The following is a 26,695-nucleotide window of genomic DNA, read 5'->3' on the forward strand; positions in this document are numbered from 1 at the left end:
GGAACGGGGTGGCAGGTGAGGAGGGCAGTAGTGGCAGAAATATAATATAGAGAGGAGAAACAGAGGCATAATACGTGCGAAAGCGTCAGCACTAGCCAGTTGACGTTTGCCAGTGTTGCAGATGTCTACGCAAGTAATTCGAAGTTAGAAAGCGCATTAGCGCTTTCGTCACGTTTTGGTTGGAATGTTTCGAGAAATGGACGCTCCGAAATAAATTCTGAAACGAGCGGACGTCAAGGCTTGAGGAATAAGCCTCAAAAAGAAAAGGAAAAAAAGTAATTTGTGAAAAAGAATTAATTTTCCCGTTTCTTTTCTTCTGGTAAAAAAAAACGAAATAAAAGCAAAAGTTAAAAACCTATTTGATACAATCAGGCGCACTGACGTATATACTGTAAAACTGACAAGGGTCCAATTTGTGGGTATAAACACTCATCTCACACACTATCTTTTTGTCTATGTTTATGTAGTATTTTTAAGAACGTAGAATGTGCTACATCGCCAAAGAGTTTGTCCTATTACGATAGAAAAACAACATGGAGTACAGTCCTCCTAATGTTCTTATTAAACAACGTTCAGAAAAGGCTGGCCTCAAAAGTAGAATCAAGTGCCCCGCCTCGTCTATCCATGGACGTTAGGGCCGGTAGGCAGTATAGAATTACCTCTTTATCGCACGGAGTGCTGCAACGCACCTTAGCTGAGAGTGGCAAATCAATCTCACGTTCTTCAACAGCTATAGCTGTACTGCCATCATTATTGGCTTCAAACCAAGCTCTTCATTCTTTGGTTTCTTTTTCAGCTGTCCCCGCGAATGTCATCGCAACAACAAAAATCGTGGCAGTTAGCTCTATCTCTCTCACGAGTTAGCTGTTGAGTGCAAATGAGAAATATCTTCTAACATAGATCGCTCTTACGAAGAACGCCTCACTCATCCTGGCTTAACCTTTGGTTTCATTTCATCAAGGAAACACTCCTCAGACGTTTCAAAGTTTCCTTGACTTTTGATTTCTATGCAAGTATGCTATCGTTTTTCTATGGCAGACTGTCTGGCTGCACAACGGGAGCTGATTAACTCGTAGAGCAATACATTGAAGCTGATGGTTCGGATAAGATCATTTAAGAAGTAGCCTTGAATTCACAAACAAGTCTCGGCGTCTTTCGGCACATCTATCCGCAAGTGGATTGCTAAACGAAAACTACTTAAAGCAGGAGTGACACACTCTGTGTCCACACATTGAGTTCATAAACATTGACGTTCCTCATGTAGGTGCCGCCATAATTACCGCAACAAAGCACAAGCTGAGCCAGTGCTGTAGAAAAAGAAGGAAAGCAGAAGCTATTTGGCTTAATAAACAGCAGATCTACTTTAAGGTACTCATGAATACAATGACCTCTCCCCGATCTTTCGGGAGATGTCTGCTGTTTTCTGCCCGAGTAGAGAACATCTTGGGCCTCAGGATACAAGGCGTGCGCAACTGGGTATATGCGCCCCTTCTTGACCAATCTCTCAGAATGGGCATGTGCCACTGTGACACAAGGAGTATAGAAGCCTTGAATGCATTTGGATATGCGTCCTGCTTCCCTGTGCATACGCCTCTCATCGGTATTCTTCCCTCGGCAAGCATCATATACGTCGCCTTCGTCCTCTTGACGCAAACAGCCAACAGCTGCAGACGACGCGGCTGTGCTCGTGTCATCCGCAACTGCTGCTACCTCGCTGATTCAAACAAGCTTCGCCTCACTTACATTCTTACATTGCGTTGAATCTGTATGTGTGGTTGTGCGTTTGTATGTGTGTATGTGTGCGTGTGTGTGCATGTGTGTGATTGTGCGTTTCTATGTGTGTATGTGTGCGTGTGTGTGCATGTGTGTGTGTGTGTGTGTGTGCGTGTACGTGTGCATGTGTTTGTGTGTGTGTGGGCGTGTGCATGTGCATGTGTATGTACGTGTGTGTCTGTGTGTGTGGGCGTGTGTATGTATGTGTGTGCTTGTGTGTTTGTGCGTGTGCGTGTTGCATGTGTGTGTGTGTATGTGTTTGTGTTTGCGTGCGCGCACTTGCAGACAGCTGTCAGTGTTGTACGCAGCCAGCTTTCGAAAAAACAGCTGATAGTTACTGCCATTACCAGAAGGCCGCGAATTTCGCAGGTGCCCTTTGCACCTTTACTCGTGGTTTCGATACGTTTTGTCTGTAGATGATATCCCTCTAAAAAATATGTCACTGTTCTGGCTTTTCAGTAAAAAAAAATTGTGTTGATATAAAGCTGATGTGGCAGCGCATTTACGTTTGCGTTATAAGAAAAAAATTCTTCCAACGTGCCGTCACAATTCATTCCCAGGAAGTAAGTCCAGCCGTCAGGACAAGGTACGCCCCTTCAAATCAAGGCCCTTTTTCCCACTCGGCGCAGGGGCTGGTCCGCGAGTCCCACCTGCGCGCGGGAGTTGGAGAAACCAGCGCAAAATTCCGTTCTTTTAGAGCCAACTGTGCTCTATCGGGACGAAGCGTGTCCTTTCAAACATCACTGGTTGCGCCACCCTTAATATGTTTCCGGAAACACACGATTTTTATTCATCTACTTAATAAACTCGGAGCTTCGAGAATAGTTTGAATCCTCAATTTTACGTTGTCTTAAGCTTATTGTGGTTACCTCCAACGACGCACCACACGCACGCATGCGCTAGACATTTCCCCGAGAGCTTCAGAGCAGCTTCGTGTAGACCGCGCCTATAGCAATAGCTTAACGTACGCGATCTGCATCGATCTTTATCTTACGGCAGGCTGCTCAGCCCATGGCCGAGCAGCACAGCGGAAATAGTAGAACGTGAGTGAACACTTATTTGCGGACACCAACGCATTCTGTGTGGTCTATAGGTAACGCGCCGATGTCTTTTGGTCTTTATCAATCAACCTATGCAAGTGCATGGTGACACCACTCGCACGGTATCGGTGGCAATGCGCTCCGGCAGCCTGTTGGCACCTTTATGACTTGGGTAAGGGTATTCTCACTTGCGAACCTGTTCAGCTCCGTTCACATCGGAACCTAATATGCTGTTTCAGCTCTTCGGGATGCTTCTTCGTATCCTACATTACTGTCCGCACAGCTTAAATGCGTTTCGCATAGATATGCGAGAAGAAAGCGTGAGACCGCCTGACACACTATCCTCGGCCCTTCGGGGAACATTATCTGTCGCACACACGCTTGTCCAAAGCCTCTTGCTTGCAGGTTGCCAAGTAGAATCACGCAACTCATTGAAATGTGGTAACTAATTCCTGGGCAGTGATGACAGGCCAAGCAGTTGCCGGTCCACACTGCCAAGGTCCCGCCTGTAGCAAGCACCTTCACCACCAACAACTTGAACCTTTACTCCTGTCGCAATAATGCGCGCGCGCAGATGCACAGGCACAGCGAGGCGAAGCACGCGACGCACTCACTCATAACGTTGTATCCGGTGCGGTAGGCTGTTGCCGGGGCGGGCCCGGTGTCCTTCTCCATGGGCGAGCAGGCGCTCCTGACGGCGGCAGACACTGTAGGGATCTCGGGATGTGGACGCAGGCCTCCACCGCCGCCGCACGGGAACACCGCCTCCGCGACCTCGCCGCTAGAAGTCACTGCGCCAGCGAAATGACGGGGCGTGCGTTAAAACACGATCCGGATGCACCAGGCAAGCATGAACATCGTGACAGCGTTGAGAGGAAGCTCTAGGCCGGGGGCTCATATCTAAATGCATGGGAAACGAGAAATTGCTTTTTCTTTTGTTTTTTTGTGGCAACCACCGCACCAAATTTGATGATATTTGTTGCATTTAAAGAAAAAGTGGAAATATCGTGACTTTGAAGTGTATTTTTTTATTTAATCCGTTAATACTTTCACAAAAATCGGTGAAACTTGCAAATTTTCACGAACAGAAACTATTACAACTTTGCCACACAGAAATAATAAGTGATATCCCAATTCTGTCACCTACATCTAATAGTAGTTCTAAAGTAGTATAAATTGATGTATTATACATGGCTATTGAAGTATACACCACTAATATATGAGTAGGACTTTTGCAAAAGCGTTGTGAACATTTCAACGTATTAGTGGAACATGAATTAATATATACGCTTTGTCCGCTTTGGATGCCGTGAGGGATGCAGTCTACAGAACTGGAATATCAGCTCTTGGTACAGAGTTACGGGTTCGTAAACTTCGTGCTTCTATTTTTGACACTTAGCAATTTGTCGCAGCCTTTAAAAAAAAAAATCAGTTCCTAAAGCAAGGTCGTGCTTCCAGCAGTAACTGAAATTCAGCTTTGTCTTTCAAGTTCATCAGATTTGATTAAAATCGAGCAAGGGTTATAATAGGTGATATCGCCAGTTGGGCCCGAGATTAAGCTTCTTCTTCAGATCTAATACTGTAATATCAACATAAATAAATAAATAAATAAATAAATAAATAAATGTCGTCACACCTTTTTTGCAGAGCATGTGACAATGAAGACAGTAAAGTTGAGTATATTGAAGCATAGTTGCGCCAGGAAAGGGTTAGAAAAAAATCCCCCTTCAAGCATTCCGAATACATGCTTAACCAGCGAAGCTGAAAAGTGCGGCCCGGATGTTTATCGCTGGGTTAATCCCGACGGTTCATTAAACGACAGCTTGGTGGGCTGCCGCACCCTTTGTACACAGTTACTGATTGCGCTCGGCTACGCAAGCCTGTTCTTGTTCCTGGGTTGCAGCATCGGCACGGCGTAGACGAGCTCGTTCCCGGTTCTGCTCGCGGGCGTTGCTGATTGAAAGCTGCCTGCTCCTCAGGGGTACGTATGACGCGTGGCCTACCCATTTCGAAGCCGGAGAGAAAATGCTGCGCGTGCGCGCTGGGCTGCGACGGAGAGCAACGACGTCACTACTGGCGCAGCAAACGCGCGCCTGGCTCTTTCTTCTTCCGCGCATGCGCATGTGATTACGCCGGAGGAGTTTTCGGTGTACAGGTGACAGACGGACGGACGAATCAGCTAGCCATATACAGCTGCGCTGTAACAGACTAAGCTAGAAAATGGCAAGCATTTCCCGCCCAATGTTAGCGTGTTTCCTAAGCTACGCGATCTGAGAGTGAACGGTGTACTGCTAATTGAATAATCAAATAGTCTAATTTCTCGTGCAGATAATGCTTGCCTCGTCTATTAATGCAGATTAGAGAGCTGGATTTGTACATGGTTCAATAGGTTTTCTTTTTGAAGATTTAGGGAAACGAAAAAAAAACATCAATCTACATTCTGGATCTAGTATTGTTAAATATTGTCAGTTTTCTCTATAATAAAAAGGCATAATGTTGTTTTACTACTGCGCGTGTGTTAGTGTAGGCACGGAGAGGCGTGGGTGTTTTGTCGCCACTATGCACTCCGAGTTATTTTTAACACACATGAAAAGGAGTGGCTGGCACGATACCTAAAACACGTTTTAAATAACATCCTCAATGCATCTCTCGCAATTAGAACGGCAAAAGATACATCACGAGCCCCTATTCCGGCTAAGCGAGCTGGGAGAAAATAGCTCTTCGTTGACCAGAAACCAACGAAATCAATTTTCAGCGCGCGTCTCCCTTCTTGCTCACACGACAAAAAAATAATGAAGGAGAGGAAGAGACGATGAAAGGAGGCTCGTTCCTGAACTTAAACGACGGTGCAGTCCAGGAGACTGGCGATGTTGCCATTCCTGTCACGACGAACGTAGCCCTGAGTGTCATTACGCGGGTCCCACGGGACACTGGGAGGAAGGCAACGGCCACCATCTCGCAATGACGAACAAAATACATCCATTAAAAATCATAAAGGAATAATAAGGACCTGCGTCTCGCCACATCCGCGAAACACATACGCCAGAAAAAGATGTCCACGCAATTGTCGACCATTTTCGTTTCCTTTCTGCTGCCTATATATATATATATATATATATATATATATATATATATATATATATATATATATATATATATATATATATATATATATATATATATATATATATATATATATATATATATATATCTGCCTGCAGCAGATTTCGTAGAAGAAAAAGAAAAAATATACATAAAACGGAGCCTGCGTTCCTTTGCTTACTTGTTTCGTCCTCCATTCGCCAAGTTCCTCAGCCTCGTCATTCCGGCCCTACGTCTTTCGCAGTGAGTCTTATCGTCCGCGGCGAACGTTGAGGCGGCGTCTAATAACGGTCTAGACCAAAAGCTCAGCGAACGCTTCGGGGGTCTGCGTAAGGGATGCTGCCAGAGGCGTTACACGACGGGACAGCAGAGGTCGCATAGAGATATCTGGTGGCTAAAGCCTATAGCTTTGTCTTTGGGGTGGGCTTAGCGGCACACGCCGTACGACGGCAAAAGGAAGACAGAGCGTTATTTTCCATTATATCGACAGTGTGACGCGGCAATACGTATTTTCTCGTAGACTACGTACATTGGACCAAGAAGCCCTTGGCAGCCGACGTCCAGTGGTGGTTGCTTACTCCTCCTTCCCTCTCTTTAAATGTACCAAGGGGCCCCGCTGTCATATCGCGAAAGTGCAGGACGCAGCATCATTGCGTGTGGTACGGTGGCTAAAGCGATAATACTCGATCAACTGAGGCAAAGTAAGGCAGTGATGAAATATTAGACCAAAGCGTAATTAGAACCTTATGCTTGCTTTTTGTTTTGATTATAGAGCTGCTGAAAAGAAAATAATTTATGAGAACATGTTCGGCGCGCAAGTACAAGGGAAAGAAGGAAGAATAGTCAAGACAGAGTGATAGCTTCCACCCCCATTTTATTTCTGGAAGAAGCTATTTATACATTTCAGCGACCATATGCAACACGCATCCGTGCATCACTTTGTGAAAAAGTCAGCTTCTCTGTCACTTAACAACAGAGGAGAGAGAGAGAGAGTAAAACTTTATTCAATGTAAATAAAATAAAGCACGATGGTTGAAGCCCCTATTCCAGGGCCCCACTGGCACGAGCGGCTCGCTGGGCTTGGTCCAGAAGAGCCAACTGGCTCTCCCGACCCTCGTCCGCAAGCCATGCCTCCCACTGCCTATTCCTCATTAGTGGATGTTGGTGTAATATGGGACTGTCTATGTGCGGAGGCCTCCTGGGGCACTCCCATGTGATGTGTTTTAGTGTGGGTGTGTCTGTGCACCACGGGCACTCGTCAGAGAACCTCGTGGGGTGTATTCTGTGTAGGTGGCGCAGGTTGGGGTATGTATTCGTCTGAATACGACGCCAGTCCCTCTCCTGTTCGCTGTTTAAATCGGAGTGAGGATGTCCAAAACGTCTCCGCTCCTGCCTTTGCTGTAGGAGGATGTCACGAGAATTCGGTGGAAGGACGTCGCTAGGCCATGCCGTTGCTCGGACGTTCAAACCTCGAGCAATACGGTCTGCCCTAGCGTTTCCTGCCAGTCGCTCGTGTGCCGGACACCAGACGATAGTGTGGTGCCCCTCTAGTTGAGTGCCCAAAATTTTGATTATTGATTTGGGTGCCGTTCCTTGTAAAAACAGGCGGCAAGCCGCTTGTGAGTCGGATAATATGACAGCCGAATTGGTTTGGCGCTCGGCGTCCTGAATGGCCAAGGCAATGGCTGCAGCCTCTGCCACGCATGCCGAGGCGGTTTTGAAGGATGCCGTTGTTACGTTGTTGTTACATGTAGAGACTATGGTGAAAGTGTCTGAGCTGGCTCGACTGGCATCCGTATAATACACCCCCGGTCCCATGCCGAAACGTTTGTGAAGGGTCTTTGGCCTTGCTCTGCGTCGTCCGGGATGGTACTTGGGGTGCATGTTTTTGGGAATTGGGGCCACCGCGATGTGCGATCGAACATTGCGGTCTATCTGTGCCGTTTCCTCTCCGCAATACTGGGGTCTCAGGGGAAAGCCTAACCTCGCCAATACTTCCCTGCCCTGAGTTGAAGAACAAAGTCGTTCTTTCTGGGAATATAACGTCGCGACTGCGTACTCGTCAAAAGTATTGTGCAGGCCCAGTCCCTCGAATCTCTCTGTGAAGTGTTCACTTAATCTGGCTGAAGTGTTAAAATCATACCACTTTCAATCATTTCGCGTGTCAGCCTGTAGTCTTTACTTACAACAGTACATACATGAAATGACGGTTTACAAACACAGCTTTTGCAATGGTTCACGAGCCAGCCATCACGTGCGTTTTTAACAATGTTTGCGTGTTATCTAAGGCGGTCATTGATGCACCGACTATTCTGACCTATGTACTGCTTCTCAAACAATATGAGTATCTTATACACGACATTACAGGTGTAGGCAACGAAGTATACTTTGTGTTTCTTATTGCACAATATTTTTTCGCTACCACGGCTCCTGAAATGGCAAAGCTTAGCAAGCTTACAAGACACCAGGAAAAGCTACTTTAGCTTAAGATCACTGAGCTATCTCCTTCAGCTTGTGGGAAACCTTATGCATATATAGAATATCTGCAATGTTTTTTGGCTGTTTGTCTGAGTGGCACAACGCAGGACTTTCTGAGGAACGTATTCATCTAAACACCGACTCTGCAACTGCTGCTTGAACATGGTATGGAGAACCGGCATCAGACAACCTCTTCGTCCGTTCTTCTAGACTAATGATCATCTCGAGCGCACACGGCCTCTGAAGGGCATTGCAGAAACAAATGTTTACGATTACTCCCTTAAAAAGGTTTGAATGCGCAGAGTGCAAATGGGGATGTTAATTTCCATGTGGTTGATAACACCAGGAAATTGCTGGCTGCTGCTATGTTGCCGAGTGGGCAACAACTTGGGGCTCTCAGCATGCGTCCCTGGGCACGTGCCCGAACAGACAACTTTCTACTTGCTGCTGACTTGCCAAAGAGGCAACAACTTGGGCCACAGGATATGTGCAATTGGGTTTGTTTGCCCTCTTGGCCAATTCCTCGGAAGGGGCAGGAACCACAGTGACACAAGGGATATACGGAAGCCTCAAATGTAATTATACATGCGTTGTGTTTCTCTGTGCCATACACTTTTCATCAACGTTCTTTCCTTGACAAGCATAGTACATCGCACTCGTGCTCGTGACCCAGGCAGCTAACAGAAACATAAAATGAGGCTGTGCTCGTGTCATACTGCAGCTGCTGCTACCTCGCTGATTCAAAGAAGCTTCGCGTCATTTCTGATTCCAACATTGTGCTGGATCCATTTTTTTTGCAGCTCATTTTCAACTGAAGATCGTGCGGTAATTTTTTTTTATAATCAAGGCAGACATGCTAGGGTGATGCACCCAAAATTGCTAGATCTTTCACGAGTTTTCGGACAAGTTTTCGTCACATGACCTAGCTAGTGCCACCTCTTGGCATCGCTAGCTTGCTCCGTCAAACAAGCGCAGTTAGGAATTTCCCGCTCACAGTTTTAAACACCACCCAGTTGAATAACTTTTCGTGTAGTAATTCTCCTTGTTGTTTCTCTCTGCGTATTTTGTATTGAAGAAAATCTAATTTGTTTTGTCTATTTCTATGTGAGCCTATGACAAGTGTTATTGTATATTAAATAGCAAATTCTTTGAGATCAAAATGTATTGGTTCCCTAATAGCCGACATGCATAAGGAAGCATAAATGGAAGGTACCTGCATTAGCGCTCGTGGAATGTTTCGAATAGCAATAAATTTACAGAAGCGCTTTTTTCGAGTGCCGTTTCAGAAAAAAAAAAGGTCATACGTTCTCTTTAGCATTTGCTGCATTCTCGCGTACAGGAAGACGTTCCAAAACGGCTATTCTTACTGCTTCATTCAGCTGTTTCATTCAGTAAAGTGCCCTCGCTGTGAAACATCCTGTTTCCCTTCTAAATCGAGGAAAGGGGGCTCCTCCTAGTCTTACATTTAGATTAGGGTGTCTTGAATCGCTGTTTCTGAAAGTCTATAGCGTTTACGAACACCACGGCCTGTAGTTACCTCGTCTGCCATACATGGCAAATCGAATTGCAGAAATCGCAGCGCTGAGTCTGAGTGTATCCTGGAACCACATGAGTTACAGCTCTCCGATTCATTATTAGAGAAAAGAAGTCGTTAACCGGAAAAGCTTCTGGTTGGCTACCCTTTAATGGGGGATGTAAAACAGACGAATAGGAAGAACACATAGAGGAAGCAAAGATGGAGTGAATGCGTGCAAGCGCGCGGACGGCGTCACGCAGTCGATGACCTCCACACAGGAAAATCGCACTCAGTCAAGGCACCTTTTCTCCTCGTAGTAATTTGAAATAACCAGCAGTAGAAGCGAAGTGTGCGGCACACGTCGGACGATGAAGTACGAGGCAAGAAGAGCCCGTCGTGATTGTGTCACGAATGCAATAATCAATAGCTACTCTGAGGTTCGTAAGAGCCAAAGGCGAAATCACTTGAACTGCAAGAGGTGAAAAGCGAGGACTGCTGCGTTGGACAAAATCCTGGATCGCACATGTTAAAAATGGGAACGTCGAATTGACCAGAGATTGCTCCGCTAAGAGCGAAGAAACGTACGATGTAAACAAATCCCCACATACGCTGACAGTGGGAAAGACGATCATGATGAAGATGAAATAGAACCCGGCGAGATCGCCTCTCATCTGACGGCGCGATAAGTGTAAATTTGTTGAGCAATGATTTTGACGTGTCAGCCTGTGTCGGTCATGCAGCAACACATTGCTTTACACAGGACATTGTATACCTCAATGAAGCATTTTGCACCAATTAATAATTTTAGCTGGTTGACATAGGCGATCTTTTTTTTTCCCTCTTACAGATGCGGACTATCGTTCTCCGTCCCACTGTTAAACAAAGGACATTTTAGTGGGTGGCACATTTCTGAGAGAATCAGCATTCCCATGACACTTGCCCTGTTTGGTAACTCGTGGTAGTTTTCAGCGGCCTGTTGAAGAAACAACAAATAACAAAATAACAAGTGGTAGAGGGGTGACGAGGAGGTTTGTTCACGTTGCCGAACAGTAGCATCGGCACAGAGAATTATGTCGCGATAAAAACGAACGTCGCTGCAGGCTGCGAACAACGGCATCACTGTCGCACTCAACACCATCAATTACAGTGCCCCGCTCATAACTGCTCTCTATCCGTAGTCCAAACGCCACACGGAAGAAGACTGGAGCCGACATGTGACGGTGCTGTGCAAATGCAGTCGTGCATGAGCATGCGCAAAAACAACTTGTCCGATCAACCGGCTGCCGCTGGAAGAGCGACCAAGAAAACAACAATATTGACAGAGTCCCTGCTCCGGCAAAGCGGAGGCGCGCTTCCTAATTACAGCGACATCAGGTTTCCGGAAGGCCTTGTCTGCAAAAGCGACACCGTGAATGCAACTCGAAAGTACATCGTATCGCATCTATCCCTGGGAAGAAAGACCGCCAGCGCACCCAGGTCATGTCGCTAGGAAAGAGAGGACAGGTTTAAAAGAGAGGCCACAGGCTGGCACTATGTGAGGGGGTTGCAGCTGAGATGGCGTCAGATTTGTACACGTTACAGAAAAAAAAATAACCTATTACAATTATAATTTTATATTTCAAAAGCGTAATTGATTACGGTTACCAATTACTGCCCGGCGAAGCTAACTGAACAATTACTACGCAGTAATCGAATACTTTACCGTTACTGTTCTCCCCCATTTATTAACATTGCACAAATGCAGTAATAGAACCAGATGGACGGGCTCGTTGAAGTGATCCAATACAAACCTTCACACATTGTTTATCTTCGCTAAGAATTGCTTTCCCAAATTTTATTGGATAATCTTCCTTCGTTTTCCTGTTAAGGCGTTTCGTGTTGAAGCTCACTCAGTGTGTGCACTAAAAAAAAGGGAGGGGGGAGGGGCTATGCTGCAACGTACGAACACCTTGATTATAAAACTGTGGTCACTCAATTCCCCGATGGTCGGATCTGGGTTCGGCATGAAGCGAAGCGCTTCATTGTTGCTGGTGCTAGGGGAGTACGCTACCAATAGCTATGTAAAGTGAAAAACTGAAAAATTTCCCACAGGTGATTCCCTGGCATCAACGTCCAAGTGGCCATCGCTATACAGAAGCGCCATTTCAATTTTTTGACCAACATTTGATGGCCCTCTTCCCGGGTGCCCTTTGCTAGTTAGCCATTTGGACTAAATGACTAATTGTAGCAGACGTCAGCAAACATTCACGTTGCTTGAAAAGTTGGGCCAATTTGAAATTTAACTTTATAAAGCTGCATAATATTCCGCCCTAAAATACTGTCCATGTGTTACAATCGCAAAAATAGGTGCATGTGAGTCGCCTACACGGGGTGGTTTCTTTTTTTTCGCTCCCACAGAAATGTTAAAACTGACCCGTGGCATGTAGCACAATTCTGCTTTTTGAGATGTAATACTCCCTGAGGCAAACATTATTTGCTCGAAAAATCACAAGGAATATTTTATTAATAAAGAAACTTCCTGATTAACCTTTATAACTAATTTTTTTACGGCACATAGTGGAATTGCGGATGACACCAGTTTAGAGATACGCGTTTCCAAAGTTTGCGACGAAATGAATTGGTGTTCCAATCATTTTTGAGTTTCAGTGAATAAAAAGCAGTCCTTTTTTTTAAATTGTGCTGTTCTACGTGCTAAAACCACGATCTGATTATGAGGCAAGCCGTGGTGGGGGACTCCGGATTCTTTTTCACCACCTGGGATTCCTTAACGTCCACCTAAATCTAACTACACGGGTGTTTTTGCATTTCGCCCCCATTGAAATCGCGTGACTTCTTGCTTAGCAGCGCAACGCCATAGCCGCTAAGCAGCCACGGCGGTTGCAGTTTGTTGAAGTGCAATAATTATGCACCTTTACTGCAATTTTGACTGCGGATATGTCAAAACTGGTGCTACTTACAAAATTTGTTTCAAGTGCATTGTGAAATCACTAGGTTCTATTCGTGTAGTGTAATATGCGCCCTAAAGTAGTTAGCCATAAAGTTTATTACTGACATTTTATCAATTAGTCAATTACGTATTTTTATTTTTATTTTCAGTATTGTTCTCTTCTTTGCGGGATCCAGATTATTAACCACATTTGAGCGAAGTGTCATAGGCAATTTTAAAAAAAGTTCTGTTAATGTTAAAATAAAACACCCGTATACCAAACAGAAAGAAACATATGCGTTTACCAGCCTACAACTTCTATCTATATCGGAGTGGTCATTAACTGCACTAAGCAAGGAAGAATTGAGTAGCAGCTCTTCCAGCTTATGAAGGCAGCTTACAAGCTCTTCCAGGATAGAGAGAATTTTATTAAAAGAAGAAAGCTGGGAGGTCATACTTTCAAATCTGGAAGTATGCATGTTCAGGTGATCGAAGAACCTGCCGCTTCAGGACGCTGACTGTGGGAAAGAGGGAAAGAGGAAACTCATGTACGGTTTTCATCCCGTTGTACACTGTGCTTAGCACCAAAGTGAAGGGCTCAAAGCTGTTGTTGCTTGTTTCGTCAAAAATGCAACTGGTTACGTCTGAATGGTTACTGAATAAGTAACTGAATTACAGTGAGCGTTATCGAGTAAACAAAGTATTCGTTAAATCGTAAAATTACCAAAAAAAAACGGAATTGATTAGAAGTAATTAATTACACTTAATTGGTTACGTACAGGTATGGATGATGGTGATGGTGACAAGTGGCTGTGGTGACAGAAGTCATTTCGCGAGTGTCCGTTATTGACTGACGTGCCCTGAGAAGCGCTGGGACTTGCAAAATCTCGCCCCAGACAAAATGCCATTAATTCAGTACACTCTATGTATGCCCCTGTAAAGCGTGCACTGCATCAGTACGAGCAGTCTTGAGGCGAAGCTATCCACGAGTGTGTATCAGTGTGACTGACTGGCTGATGGGGTTAGGCGTCCAAAAGCCACACAGGAACTACGAAAGAACACGTAACAGGGTGCTCTGTGTCAAGTTGGACCATGTGTGCTTATATATGTGCACCCAAATGTTGCCGCATGAGCGTCTTTGGACTTCGCCTCTATTGAAATACGACCTCCCGGGCATGCATGGAGCTCGCGACCTGCTCCTTGCTATACGATCACCATAGCCACTGAGACTCCGCGGTAGGTACAGACGTGTGTGTGGAGTGCTTACGTAGGCAGGCAACGACAACAACAGCGAAAGAGTTGACGGATAAGCCGGCTCGTGATGAACAATAGCCGCGAACCTTCAATTCCGAAATAGCAGAGCGAACTCTAGCACATCTATGCGTTTATACTACGAGAAGTTGCTTTAGCGAAAGTAGGATAATAATTGCTGTAGATACATTTACACAAACACATTCTTTAGATAGGCTACTATAACTGCAAGAATAGATTGCGATAACATGAGTAAGTGGGAAAATAACTTCACTGGTTGCTTAATGCGCGAAGATAACAGACAGGCTGTAGCTCAGGATTAAATTATGCCACCTGGAGTCCTTTGACGCGCACCTGAAGTGCGGTACACGGGTCTTCTTGCATTCCACGATATAGAAATGCGGCCATAACAACCGGGGACGCTGTCACCACTGTGCAACGGCGGTGTTCCGAAAGATAATTTACACGTTCCCCTTTGGGGTTGGAATGCGCGTCGATAATAGGCTCTCTAAACCTAAAGTAAGTAATGCCAGCACTGAAGCATTTTTATTGCTTTCCTGGTGAACACTGGCTCCCGAACATGCCGAGTAATACGTGCCCGAAAATAACCGCAGCTTACAAACAAGCGCTTCGCCTCTTTCGCGCGTCGATGTGATGTAAGGCCGTTATATTCCAATGTTGACGCGCTGTACACTACCAAAATGCGTAGAAATTTACGTTGTACCAATTTATCCGAATAAAATAAAACAAAAAATAGCAAATGGGGTTGGCCCGTAGCCTAGATAAGCGGCATCTGGAACCCTAGGCGCAATTTATCGCATTTCGCTGCATTATTAGGAAACTTATGAGAAAATTAGGGTGATTGTTGCCGGAGGACTCACTCACGCATACGAGAAGTACAAAAGATTTCAGCCTCGAATAATGATTTTCAAGAGGAACGTAATAATCGTGCCTAAATTAATTAACCAAGTTTCTTTTTTTTTTTTGCGATATCGAGGTAACAAAGAAGACGTAGAAAGACTCCAAGCTTGAAATAGAAAGAATTTGCCCCATTTCAAAGAAGCTTGGGGTTTGTGGACGGGGACTCAATTTACATTTATATTACATGGTAGGTTCCGGCCAGAGAATGTCCATTACGACAAAGTAATAAAACAAACCTCTCCATTATTTATTTCCCGCAAGCGCTTTACAGTGTACAATGTAAAATATGGCTAAGGCCGGAGTACGAATTCCAGCCATTCGACCAGCGCCCCGCCGCGAGAAATTATAGCGTTCAAGATGACGTCCAAGGCCGGAGGCAATTCAGGCCTCGCGACGGACAGCTGTCTTTATATATGACTGCAGCTCTAGCGCAAATAACTTTGCCGCGTGTCTGGCGACTGGCCACTCAGCAGCGTGACGCGCGCGAGCTGTCGGGTAGGATTCGGGATAATTGTGGCTCGCCGAAAACGCGATGACGACAACCGACGGGGACCGGCTCGTAATTCCAACGCTGGCGTCGGGGTGATCGCACGCACACGCCTCGGAATACACGCTCGCTCGCGCTGAAACCGTTTTTCACGCAGTGTGCAGTTTACAAGGCCGCGGCCAGTTCGATCTCAAGTCTGCGTGCCCTTTGTAAGACCTCTATAGCTTGGTTCTCTACGAAAGACTTAACGAGGGGGTCGTGGGTTTACTATGTTACGCAGCCTGCTAATTCTATTTACATTTGTCGACGAGCAGCAGCGACTCGCCACGTAACCGTTTACACTGGCGGGAAGGGTCTGGCTGCCAGTGGTAATATAATTCTACTGCCCACCCTCACCACCTCACGGTCTCTATAATTGATATTTTTGTTATAACTTCTCAAAAGGCCAATGGATTCGCGTTAATACAGACTACAGCTAACATGTGCCATTGTAATCTCGACGTCAGAGATAGTTCTGAGGTAGTTTGGCCACCAGGAGACTGGCATCTGCAGTGCTGTTCCGGCCGGTAGCTGGCGCTGTTAATACAAGAAGGAAGTCGTGATTTCCCATAAAAATAAACTAACGAAAGAAAACTATGGCGAAGTGAACGTGGGAGAAGTATCGTTGGCAGTTAGTGGATGTGTAGCTAAAGCTGATTTGTGGGTATGATTCATAACTTAGCTTTCAATTTCGTGGCATTTATTGTTCTTTCTTGGTGTTATTGGTGGCCGTTTTTCGGTGTTTATCTACATGTCACAGAAGGGCGAGAGAAATCTATGGGCCCGATAATTAGCCTAGTAACGGCCATAAGTGTTAGACTCACGAGCGAAAAACACGACTTCCCTATGACACTCCGACCCTGCGACTGAAGCCGCTTTTTCAATTGAAGTGGATGTGTGTCAGTAACAGTCCTATGAAAACCAAGCACCGGAATTATCGAAAGGTCAATTGCGAATTGTATGACAGCAAGTTACCTAAATAAAAGACGTCGCAAAAATCCATGAATTTCCAGGATACAATTTTCAGTGCAAAAAAAAAAAGAAAACAAGAAAGACGCTAAATTTAATCGTAGGAGCGGGCGCCTGCCATGCGATGGCGAAAATATCATTAACGAAGGCGTTGTCGTCACAATTGCTTCGCGTATACTTCTACGTAAGAACTATCGTAAGAACTTTTTTTCCCGTGTTTGTGTGCGAATACGGGCCCTTAAAGGTGAGAAAGAAAAGAAGAAAAGAAGGAGCGCTCCGTGCGCGTGTTTGCCACTCGCGTGTGCCGCCTTTATGAGCTGCTCCCTTCAAAGAGTTTGCGAACTCGAGTTAGAATATAAGCACTGGCGCTTACCTACGCTCTGCTGGTGTTCTCGCGTCGGAAACCCGAAACTCTGGAGTGAGCCGCCATCGACTCATTGGCAAGCCGTAGGCACGGCGCGTTCGGTCAGACTAATTAAACTGCACCAGGCGCGCTACCCCTCCCAGTGGAAGTTCCTCCTCGCAACACCACATTCCTCACTCCCCCCCCCTTCCCCCCCTGTCAGTCCCTATAGCAGCGCGCGGATCCTCCGAAGGGAGAAAAGCGCGCGAGTAAGATGTCTTTAGTTCTTCTGCTCACCGCCCTCTGCCCTACAGCTGAGCTCGTCCGTTTCCACCCTAAAGAGAACGTTTCTCGAACGGCGGGGCTGCGACGAGCGAGAGCTCGAGTTGCCGCCGTTTTCCCCACGACGGCGGTGCTTTCACTTTCGAAGCTGTCCTTTTGCCACGCTGTCCCGCGGGAGTGTGCGGGCCCTCTCCCTCGGCGTCTCAAGCGTTTTGGCCGTAACGACGCCGTTGCAAAATTCAGAGTGCGCGGAAAGCCAATAAACAAAGACGAAGATGGACAGAAAAAAAGAATGGGGAGAAAGAAACTAAAGAGAAATGACAAGTTCTCGATTCCGGAGCAATGCTCGCTCGCACGCCGCCGACGCCGCCGACGCCGTCACCAGGGCGTGCTATGTGCTGGTGCTCTGGTTTTCTTTACCGCAATTTATTTCTTAGCGCGCATAGAAACAAGGCTACGCCCCAGCGAAAAGCGGACTATAACTTTAATGTATAGATACGAAAGAGGAGTGGGAGGAGGAAAGTTGTGAGGGGGGGGGCGGGAATCGGTGTAGGGGAACGCTATGATAGCGTTATCTCGCTGGCGCTTTCTCTCCAGTGGCGAAGGAGAACGAAACGAGGGTGCCGCTTGTGAAGAGACGAGAAAACGCGGGAGAGAAGATGTGGACGCGATTTGAGCTGTCGCACTTTGTCAAAGGAACGAGTTGCGACCACAAAGACAGGACTGGGGAAGAAGCAGCGTCCCCTCCTTTTTTTTTTTTTCTTTCTTCTTTTCCGGCCTGTAGAGATTCCGGAAGGATCGAGAACAAAGCGCCGCGCGCAATAAACTGATGACTTTTCGGGTGATGTAATTTTTCTTCGCGCTGCAGGAGCCTTTGTTAATTTTTTATTCTCGCCACCGGCGTGCTCCTGCGCATTTCTGTCTCGCAACCTTTTCTTTTTATTTTCTGTTTGTTAGTTGACCACCAGAATAAAGTTCTCGAAGAAGGATTTGACGGTTCACGTACTATCACGAAGGAGTTGTAACAGAAGTTGTAAGTAACGGAAATACTCGCCGGAGTTGTTGCGGCATATATAGAAATGTCCGTTATGGTTCTCAGTATTTATTTATTTATTTATTTATATATTTATTGAATTGGTTAGTTACATTGTGATTTATTTATATATTTCCATAATTGGTTAGTTACATTGTGAGTTAGTTAGTTAGTCAGTCAGTTCGCCTAATCAGCCTTGTTTCATAGTTTTGTTACCTATGTGTCTCGTAATTGACGCATTATCTCGCAAACATACACGAGCGCCTTATCTCGAGGACGAATGCTACTGCGGCCCCAAGTTCACTGAAATAATGTTGCGGTCTTGCCAACTTACATCACGCCATGACTGCATTACGAAGTTGAGAATTTTTGTGTATGAATTTTCTAAGCTGTACGAAACATCACTCTTTTGTTCGAGCCAAGATAATTTTTCTATTGTAATTCAGGATGAATGGGCCATGTCGGTACAGCGAACGCTAGCTTGTAACCGGCAGCTGCAGACCGAACACCTACACACTGTAGGATGCCACAAAACAAAACGCCGACTGGCATGCCGGTCATTTGATGCAAGTGGGACTGCTTCGAGCTACTCGACTGCATGCGTGAACTTTTTTTATCGCAAGAGTATGAAATTCGGCACAGCCTGAAGACCTTGCAGAAACATCAGCGGACTTAAGAACTAATAAATATAAACAGCCGCCACCGATGCGCGATGATAGTACTTCAGTAAAAGGTATATTGATATGGAAACGTTCTTTCGAGTAGAAGTCACATTTTGTGAGCCACAGCTTGTGTGAACGAATACCACCAAATGCGGCATTCTTTTGTCGCCACGAGGATCATTGTTCTTGAATGTTCCAAATCCGAAGGTGCGGCCATGAGTTGAAGTGGTTGCCCCTCTACCTACCAGTCTTCAAGACGGCCCCAAATAACCCGTTTTACAGTGGATGGATTCGCGGAACGGTTACGACGACATTTACATTGGGGTGGAAAAGAAAAAGTCGGCAATATCTTCGGGTCCCTCTGTGATCATGTGCCAACGGTTAACGTCAACACGAACAAAAAACGTAAAATACATATATAAACCGTCGCGTGAAAGCGTGCCTGAATTTTTTTCACAATTGGCAATGTCGCAATGGAAAGCTAACTTCATATATATATATATATATATATATATATATATATATATATATATATATATATATATATATATATATATATATATATATATATATATATATATATATATATATATATATATATATATAACTGGACTACAACACACAACAGCAGTATATAGTAAGAAGAAAAAGAAACGCACAATTTCGTGCAACAAGGAACTTCCATCACGAGTTAGGTTTGTTTAATTCTGTTATGGACAACAATTGCCGATGAAAATGAACGGGCTGTTAAGAAACCAGCATAAACACAAAAGTGAGCAGACAAAATAGAACTCGAAACGTGCGAGGAACCCCGAATCGTCCCACTTATAGAACCTGACTTTAAGTCGTCGCTTCAGATACCACCTCAATGCTCGTTGTTTACGTTCATTTTGTCAACAACGTTATTTCTCGTGAGCAGCGATCTCTAGTTAATATTGATGTTATTCCATTCTGCGTTAGACAGCAGAGTGCAGCAAGCGAAACAGTGCAGCCCGCGCAGGCATGCTTAACTCGGGAGCATGAAAAGCACCGTTGACCCTTTATAGACGACGTATATAAACACCCGTAAGAACTGTTCATATTCCATCTGGAGGCGCAAAACACATCGAGAATAAGCATAAACAACGAAAAGGAAAATTATTTTGCCAAAGCTTTTTCAACAATAGGGGGAAAAACCAGGCAGAAAACTGGAAGTTGGCTTCACCCCAAGTCACCTAAGGTTTAATTTGGAATTTGTACAGGCAGCTCTCATCATATGTGAACCATATGCGTACATTTCATTTGCTTTACATCGCGTTTGTGACACAACTGCAGCCTGAGATGAGACATTGGTTTGTCTCCTCTGACTGTGCTTGTTTGTTCGTGAAAGCTCTAACCGTGCTTTCAAAAGAAAATGACTGACGTGCCAAACTTCTTCCTCGTCCTGTGTTCCTGCTCTACACCAACAAATGACACGTCCTGCCGGTCATTCAGTGTTGGCGAAAGACATTTAGCTAGAAACTTTGTGCTCAATACTGAAAGTCGGCAAGAAAAAAATTTTTTCCTCTGTGTTACCTGTGCGCAACACTCGTCAATAAAGGCTGAAAAAGTCCGGTGGTTAAATAAACCTTTTGTTGCTTAGAAATGAGCATCCCCAAACTTTCTTTACGGGTTCGCTGTCGCCGTTGAAGCGAGCCTAGAATTTGCGACGATAACCTCGAGGTGATCATTCAAGCCTTCTCTTTCTTTCTCTTTCGAAAATTTTTTTTAAACAACAGTCTTTTCATTCACTCTCACGCTCTTTTACTTCGTGCGACACGGACCCGTGAGATGCATTTACATGCACATAGCGACGAGAGATATATATAGAGAGAGGTTAACAACAACAACAACAACAAAAAAGGGCAGTTAGTGGTCCACAACTCGCGCGCCCTCACCCTGCGTGTCACGAACTTTCGAGAGTTTGCGATAGCGGAGCCCGCAGTTGTGCTGAGTCGGAAGCGAGTCATTTGTCATGCCCGTGGGGAGACACGCTCGCGTGTCCGTGCATAGACTTGCTAACAACACTAAAATAAAAAAAATCGGGATACTCGTAGCCACGACAAGCCGCGAGCCACGGTATATGCATACGGAGCCCGACATGCGGCCGCACGCGATGCCATCAGAGCGAGCTTATATACTCGCGCCAGGCTGCGGGCACTTCAGTTCATTTTCGGTATAGACAAGAAGAAAGAGACGGATGAAGATTGAGCGCATGAACCGAAAGCCGAAAAAAAAAGGCTTCATTTCGCCATTACGTGACGCGGTCACGCCGTCTAGGGACTATCACAAGTTTTAGGACAAACCACCGTGGCAGCGCAGGGTTCGAGGAGGCTCAGAGACAATAGATATTTCTAACGGAGCGTCACTTACGCTCGGCTCCGCTCAAATATTTCACGCACTCGGATGGCGGCGGGCGACTGTAGGACTGTAGTGATATCGCTCATTTTCTTTTTTTTTTTACAAGCGCGTCACTCACAGACGCGATAGACACCAGTGGCGCGCTGTCGACTTGGCTGTAACGAGGGAAAAGAAACCAAGGAGACGCCACCTCACGCTCCACTCAATCGGCTTTGCAGTGGAGCGTGGGCAGCGTTCTGCGTTACATTTCTGGCATGCGCTCTGTGCGCACGCGCACTGGCGCTCCCACTGAGCGGCTGCACGCAGACCGTTTGGATGCATCGGTGCGCGCAGTGTGGGTCGTAGATGCTACTTGAACAATGCCTAGTAGAAGCTTTGTTTCGCCTCTCCTGACTTACATAAACGTACCGAGAATTAAGCGAGAACGTGAACAGGCGTGTCAACCGGTTCATGCATACTTGAACGAAGAAACAGAGCCTTTGCACGGGAGAAGAAGAGAAGAAATACACGAGCGCTGACTAGGAACTATATTATTTATTCGCAGTGAAAGGCTGAATATATGCGGACATCAACAAGTACACGAAAGCAGGGCAAGCTTACGCATCACATTCAAGACGTGACAACTTTTTCTTGATGAAAGATACGAGGAGGGTACACTGACGCGCGATTCCCTATATTTGTGGATAGCAAATGCTTCAGCACTCGTGTATGCTGTTTCATTTAGTCCCGTTCAAAAGCGCCGCTTCTTTGCCTGAGCAAGAACTTAGTCGTAAACGCCATGCAGAGAAAAGAAACCTACAATGAAAGTATCGAGTTACACCTGTTGAACTTTTCAGTGAACGTCGATACAGCCTGAACATCGCATTTAGTTAGAGACAGAACACGTGTGCTTGTATATCGATTGCTTTCTCCATCAAGTTACGTTCGCGCGTATCAATTTGGGCGAAATTAATTAGGTGAATATTCGCTTAGAGAGACCACGTGTGGTACAAAGATAAGAAGGATATAAACACTAAGCAAATGGTGGCTGTGCTGAATAAGCTGTGGGGAGCAGATGCACGATTCTCCCGCGCAAGACTGCCACGTCCAAAGGCGCCATTGAAAGATTCCTGCACACGGAGTTTCCTACGATTATTATAGAGTGAACTCCGGTCCTGCGATCGTTCAATTACCGTGTAAATGATGGGTAGTAAATGGATTTGTCTGATCATGATACTTTGGGCTTCGGACGTCCTTGTGGCTTCGCATATTACGCTTTATCGGGGCTTATATATGCCTAAATTTCAAAGTAATATATTTATTTTCTTAATGCCGAATGTAATAAGACTCTGCAAGTACACAGAATCGCTGCTAATTGCACTGGTTCGGCTTATCTATGCGTCCAGGCGTAATGGTTTCATGATCGGGCTTCTGTGCTTATAGGTCTGGAGTTCGAATCCTGCCATCGGTTAGTTTTAATAATGTTGATTTAATTATTTATAGCACGGTGCTTTCTTAAAAATGATCCCTTTGGAAAGTCATGAATCCATTTAAGGACGAAGTTTAGCAAAATTCATGTACTGCCCATCATTCGCATGCTGGCTGAACTGCCCTGCTTGCAGCTCCAGTAGACACTAGCGCCACAGTTCCCTCTTGTAATTGTATGAAACTCTACATTCGTGCTCACTCAAATCTGTTGGTCTCGTTCGTTGCGTTCTGTTTCCACGTCAGCCTGCTCTTCACGACCTAGCATTCTTTTTTTTTTCGAAACAATGATGTTTTTCATCTCAGAGGCTCAAAGCTCAATGCCACACAATCGCACCACGCTTTTCAAGGCACGTTCTACAATAACACTTGAGGGTGCAGATGGTGAAGGCGTGGATTGTCATTGGCCCAAAATCTAATGTATCGAAAAAATGAGAGAGAGAGAGAGAGAGAGAGAGAGAGAGAGAGAGAGAGAGAGAGAGAGAGAGAGAGAGAGAGAGAGAGAGAGAGTAAACAGAAACAAGCAATGGCAAAGAATTTACGCAGACCTATGCATCCAGTTAGCTCCCTACACATGCAGAGAGAGAGAAGACCAAGGAATAAACGAAGCTTCTCCTTTCGTATTGCACTATGTAGTTCTCCATCACCTTGCAATACTCCTGTCAAAATGCGAGGAACACACGCACGCACAAAGCAGTACAACAAACTTGAAATACCGCGTGAGAACACTATATAGGCATTCCCGCAATAGGGGACAGTGGAATGCCCAGGCATCTACATTCCGCAACGATCGAGCAAATAGCACAGCCTGAAAGACACCTCGGAAATCGAACACTGTCCCTCTCTTGTTCCAGTTCCAGTGTTCGCTAAATAGCAGTTGGTGCGGACAGCAGTTCTCCAATGCATATGCAAATGCATTCGCAGCCACCTACGTACACAGCTCGAGGCGGCCACACGGCCACTGGGAGGCCAACGGGTGCGCAAGCTGTGCCCTATACAGAGCCGCGCATTCTCTCAGCATAATGGAGGGGCATCCAGGTCCGCCCGAGGCGTCAGCTCGCATTAGCTCCCGGTAGCTCTTTTGCGTTCCTGAACGGGCCCGCTAGTTCCGTACAGCGTGGACAAATTGGTTTTGTCGTATCTACGCCGCGGCATTTGCACAGCGTAGTCCACTACCCTACAGTAAAAGTTGACAACAAATTTGCAGAAAGTTTTTCTTTTCTTTCTCAAACTCACAGTTCCTTCCTTGGAGAAAAATACGACGTCTTAATCGCGGTCGCATGGTTCACTATTACTAATGCGGATATCCTGCTGCAATACACACCACCAATGCACCGGCGGCGGGGATGGGTGCTGCGGATCTAAGGAAAAGACCGGACTCCCTTGAGTCCTTGAACGCGGGTCTCAGGTGCACATTGCCTTCTGCTATGAAGTGCACTCTCCCTTAGTCGCCTGACTACATTGTATGTAATTGTTTATCGCTGCTACTACATGCGCTATGGTAAGGCAGCGAACACGCTGTATAGGATCTCGACTAGCCTAGAAACGGTTCAAAGTTCACCTGATTACGATATTTTCACCGGAAAAACCACGAACAAATCTACTCAGTACATTGTTAATGACATGTGCGCTATAAAGTAGTGCGTTCGAAGGAAAACATAGCTGCTGAGCAGTAATATATGCGACTGAACTCTTCCGAGGTCTGCAGCTCGTGCGCTTCTTGAGAAACTTAAGACGTGCTGGGTCCGTATCGCTAGCTTTGTGCTTTGTATAAACAACTGGAAAAGAAAACGACCACTCTGAGGTTTGAAACATTCTCTCGCGCAGCTTCAGGAACCTATATACACCGCGCATCTGCTCACCGTATCTGTGCCTGCATTGCGCATGGTCCGTGTGAGCGCCCAGAAGCAGTGGGCTATCTATTCTTTGATTGCACTATATGCACACCTTAGCGGCAGGCCGTAGCTGAATCCATCGGCAACGGGTTGTTGCATGAGGAGAATGAGGCAATATTGCTGTTTTCAGTGCTTGTGTATTTCTAACTTTTTCATGTCTGTATTTCTTGCACGCTGCACAGTCACGAATTAATTCCAGCTCATCTGGTGCTCCAACGCCCTATCATTCGCCCTCCTTCATACTCCCCCTCCCCCCTCCCCCCTCCTCCTTCTTAAAGAAAACCTCTGTACATCGATTTCACCCTTCTCCTGGCACCGATCAGAGTGATCGAGCATTTTACTTGATGCCGACCTCCATGCAATTTAGTTACTGAATCGCGCCAAGTTCCAACGGAAGGAAAAGATATAGTTAAGGTCCTTGGTAGGTATACAACAAGTGTGTAGGCCTGCCTTTGAGGATTACTTTATTTCTAAATAATGCAGTCGCCCGCGGATATTAACGACTTAACTAGCTCATGGGTCGAAAAATCTGTTGTCCGAAATTATCGAAAAATTGACCTTCCGGTGTTATGCAACCAAAATTCAAGGGCGCCAAAATTGATAGTGCCACCCATGACCATTGATGGGAGCCGAACCCACGACCTGTGGTGTGAAATTAGGTCAAAGTTAATTAATGCACTCCAACCCTTGGTGGGACCAAATTTAATGGCACCAAAAGTGATGGTGCCGCCGTTGATGGTCGAACCCACGACCATTGGTGTTAATTAAGACGAAGTTAACTTAGTGAAGTTAATTAGGCCAAAGTTCTTTAAGGCACTCGAACCCACGACCTTTGGTGGCAATCGAACCCTCAACGATTGGTGGCGCCAAAATTGATGGGGCCACCATTGCTGTTCGAACACAAGACCAGTGGTGTAAGTCGAACCTACTACCTTTGGGGTTAATTAATGCAAAATTCATTACGGCACTCAAACTCACGACCTTTGGTGAGGCCAAATTCAATGACACCAAAAGTGATGGTGCTACCATTGATGGTCGAACCCACGACCTTTGGGGCTAATTAAGACGAAGTAATTTAGCGATAATAATTAAGCCAAAGTTCATTAAAGCATTTGAACTCACGACCTTCGGTGGCAATCAAACCCTCGACCTTTGGTGAGAACAAAATTCAATGGCACCAAAATTGATCGTGCCACGATTGCTGGTCGAGCCCACGATCATTGGTGCTAATTAAGACGAAGGTAAGTTAGCGCAGTTAATTAAGATATAGATAATTAAGGCACTCGAACCAACGACCTATTTTGAGAGTCGCACCTGCGACCATTGGTGTTAATTAAGGCAAAGTAAATTAAGGTATTCGAACCCACTACTTATGGTGGGAGTCGAACCCTCGATCTTTGGTGGGACCAAAATTCAATGGCACCCAATTGATGGTGCCGCCATTGATGGTCGAACCCCTGAACCTTGGTGTTAAGGCGAAGTTAATTAAGGCACATTTAATTTAGATATAGATAAGATAATTAAGGCACTCGAACACACCATCTGGTTGGGAGAAAACAATAGGAAGTAACAAGGCATTCGAATGAGAATGTCAAGGAATTTAATTAATGTCTCGTGAGCGCGCTGGCTTTTGCCTTCGTCTTTAACGTAGGCTAAACTGACTGTCAGCATTCCTTTTTTTTTTCTTACAATGTTCGTAACACCATAGGCCTTGCCATGCGTCGTCATTTGCGTGCAAGTGCGGGTCAGTGAACCCTCGTCCACCATGCTTCTGCTTGGATGTATTTTCTGATGTTCTCATCCAGGATATGTATCTTGTAGTTAAAATCATAGGGTGTAACGTGACAAAGCCACGATCTATTTATGAGGCGCGCCGCAGTCGGGGACACCGGATCACTTTTGACCACCTGGGATTCTTTCACGTGCAGCCAACGGTGCATGATATACGAGCGGTTTTTACATTCCGCCCGCATCGGAACGCGACCGCCGCGGCCAGGATTAGGACAGCGACCTCAAGCTTAGCAGCGCTAAGCTAAGCTAAGCCACTGATCTTAATATACCACGGTGGTTTAAGCTGCAGCTCTTGGCGACGCCGATGTCTAATGTTGTGCTGCAAAGAGTAAAATCCACGCACT

The 26,695-nt window shown here is 45.7% G+C and overlaps 1 protein-coding gene across 1 annotated transcript in view; it reads right to left on the reverse strand.

Moving 5' to 3' along the window:
* The window catches only part of LOC142577288 (band 7 protein AGAP004871-like), a 505,838-nt gene that overhangs the window by 354,513 nt on the left and 124,630 nt on the right, over positions 1 to 26,695 (reverse strand). The window contains exon 2 of the mRNA XM_075687088.1: positions 3,428 to 3,604. Coding sequence (XP_075543203.1) covers positions 3,428 to 3,488 — 61 coding nt within the window. The 5' untranslated portion in view covers positions 3,489 to 3,604. The remainder of the gene's footprint in view (positions 1 to 3,427; positions 3,605 to 26,695) is intronic.

This window comes from Dermacentor variabilis, chromosome 1 (assembly GCF_050947875.1).
Source record: "Dermacentor variabilis isolate Ectoservices chromosome 1, ASM5094787v1, whole genome shotgun sequence".
In the NCBI taxonomy this organism is placed as follows: Eukaryota; Metazoa; Arthropoda; class Arachnida; order Ixodida; family Ixodidae; genus Dermacentor; species Dermacentor variabilis.